Source organism: Apaloderma vittatum, unplaced genomic scaffold (assembly GCF_000703405.1).
Source record: "Apaloderma vittatum isolate BGI_N311 unplaced genomic scaffold, ASM70340v1 scaffold33556, whole genome shotgun sequence".
Lineage (NCBI taxonomy): Eukaryota > Metazoa > Chordata > Aves > Trogoniformes > Trogonidae > Apaloderma > Apaloderma vittatum.
The window spans coordinates 941-2219 of NW_009721765.1; the positions used below are offsets into that span (position 1 = coordinate 941).

At 38.2% G+C, this 1279-nt stretch overlaps 1 protein-coding gene across 1 annotated transcript in view; it reads left to right on the forward strand.

Moving 5' to 3' along the window:
- Positions 1 to 453: 453 nt before the first annotated feature.
- The window catches only part of MCC (mutated in colorectal cancers), a gene marked incomplete at its 5' end in the record, with an annotated part of 50340 nt that continues 49514 nt past the window's right edge, over positions 454 to 1279 (forward strand). Inside the window, one exon of the mRNA XM_009871526.1 lies at positions 454 to 617. Coding sequence (XP_009869828.1) covers positions 454 to 617 — 164 coding nt within the window. The remainder of the gene's footprint in view (positions 618 to 1279) is intronic.

Consider the following 1279-nt stretch of genomic DNA (forward strand, 5'->3'; position numbering starts at 1 on the left):
CCTCTGAAAAAAATTGAGTCAAAATGCAAGGGAATATACCAGGCAGAAAAAATGTTGAATTTACAGAGAAAAACCTTTGAGGGTAATAAAATTGAGATAATGGACCCTAAATAGTAAAAAGAATAGGAAAGAAGAAATAACGTAATATGTGAGCATATGGTATCTTAAAATGTTGTCCTCCAGAAGAGAGAGGTTTCTGAAGAAAGATTTAACACTTCATCTAAGTAGGGGGAGTGTTATTTGTCGATAAGCGGTAACTTGTGATTTCAGTTGATCTGGTTATGGTATTTTAGCCTATCAGTTGTTGACGAAAAAGTGGCAGATTGCAGGGCCATTTCATGAACAGATTCAGTTCCTAGCTGTTCATGAACAGCCACTTCCTGGATTAGAGTTTGTTTTTACACTGAGTCACTGACTGTTGCAATATTTGTTTTTGTTTTGTTTTCTTTTTAGATAACTGTAGTGACCTGAATTCGGAACTGCAAAGAGTGCTGACAGGCCTGGAAAATGTTGTCTGCGGGAGGAAGAAAAGCAGCTGCAGTTTATCGGTAGCAGAAGTGGATAGACACATTGAGCAACTCACTACCGCCAGTGAACATTGTGATTTAGCCATTAAGGTAACGGTAACATTAGGCTCTAAGCACAGCACGTGCATTGCCTGAGACACCTGATCGCATTTTGAAGTAATGGCACTCCAAAGGTGTCAAAACTACTTCACAGAAACCAGCTCCAACTCACAGTCTGTTTTGGGTAAGCAGTAGTACACCTGTTTTTACACTGGATTTTCCAAGGTGTGGGAGTAGCTACTAATAGACTTTGGATCTCAAATCAGAAATACATTTGTCTTCTGATCATTTCTGAGATGAGAGAAATGGAGACATGCAGCAGTTAATTTACTTTCTGAAGGTTATCTGGCAAACGAGTTGTCATTTACCCAGGGTCACACAACTAGTAATCGACTGGTAGCTGGAAACAAAATATATAATACTCACTGAAATTTGGAGATAAAATGCCATAAACTATGCATAATTTGTGACTTTGCTGTCTTAACATATGAAGCTAATATTTAACACAAGGCACATGTAGTATGTTAATTCTAATGGGACAAGCCAGACATAGGAATAAATAATTCAACTGATAGTTGTATGTCTTAGTTTTTTTATGCGTGTAACAGAACAAGAAAAGGGATGCCTGACAGCACATGTAATGAGGGAACTGCAGTTCAGAACCTGAAAGTGGAGGAACTGTAGAGTATCTTATAGATATAGGGAAAGGGCTG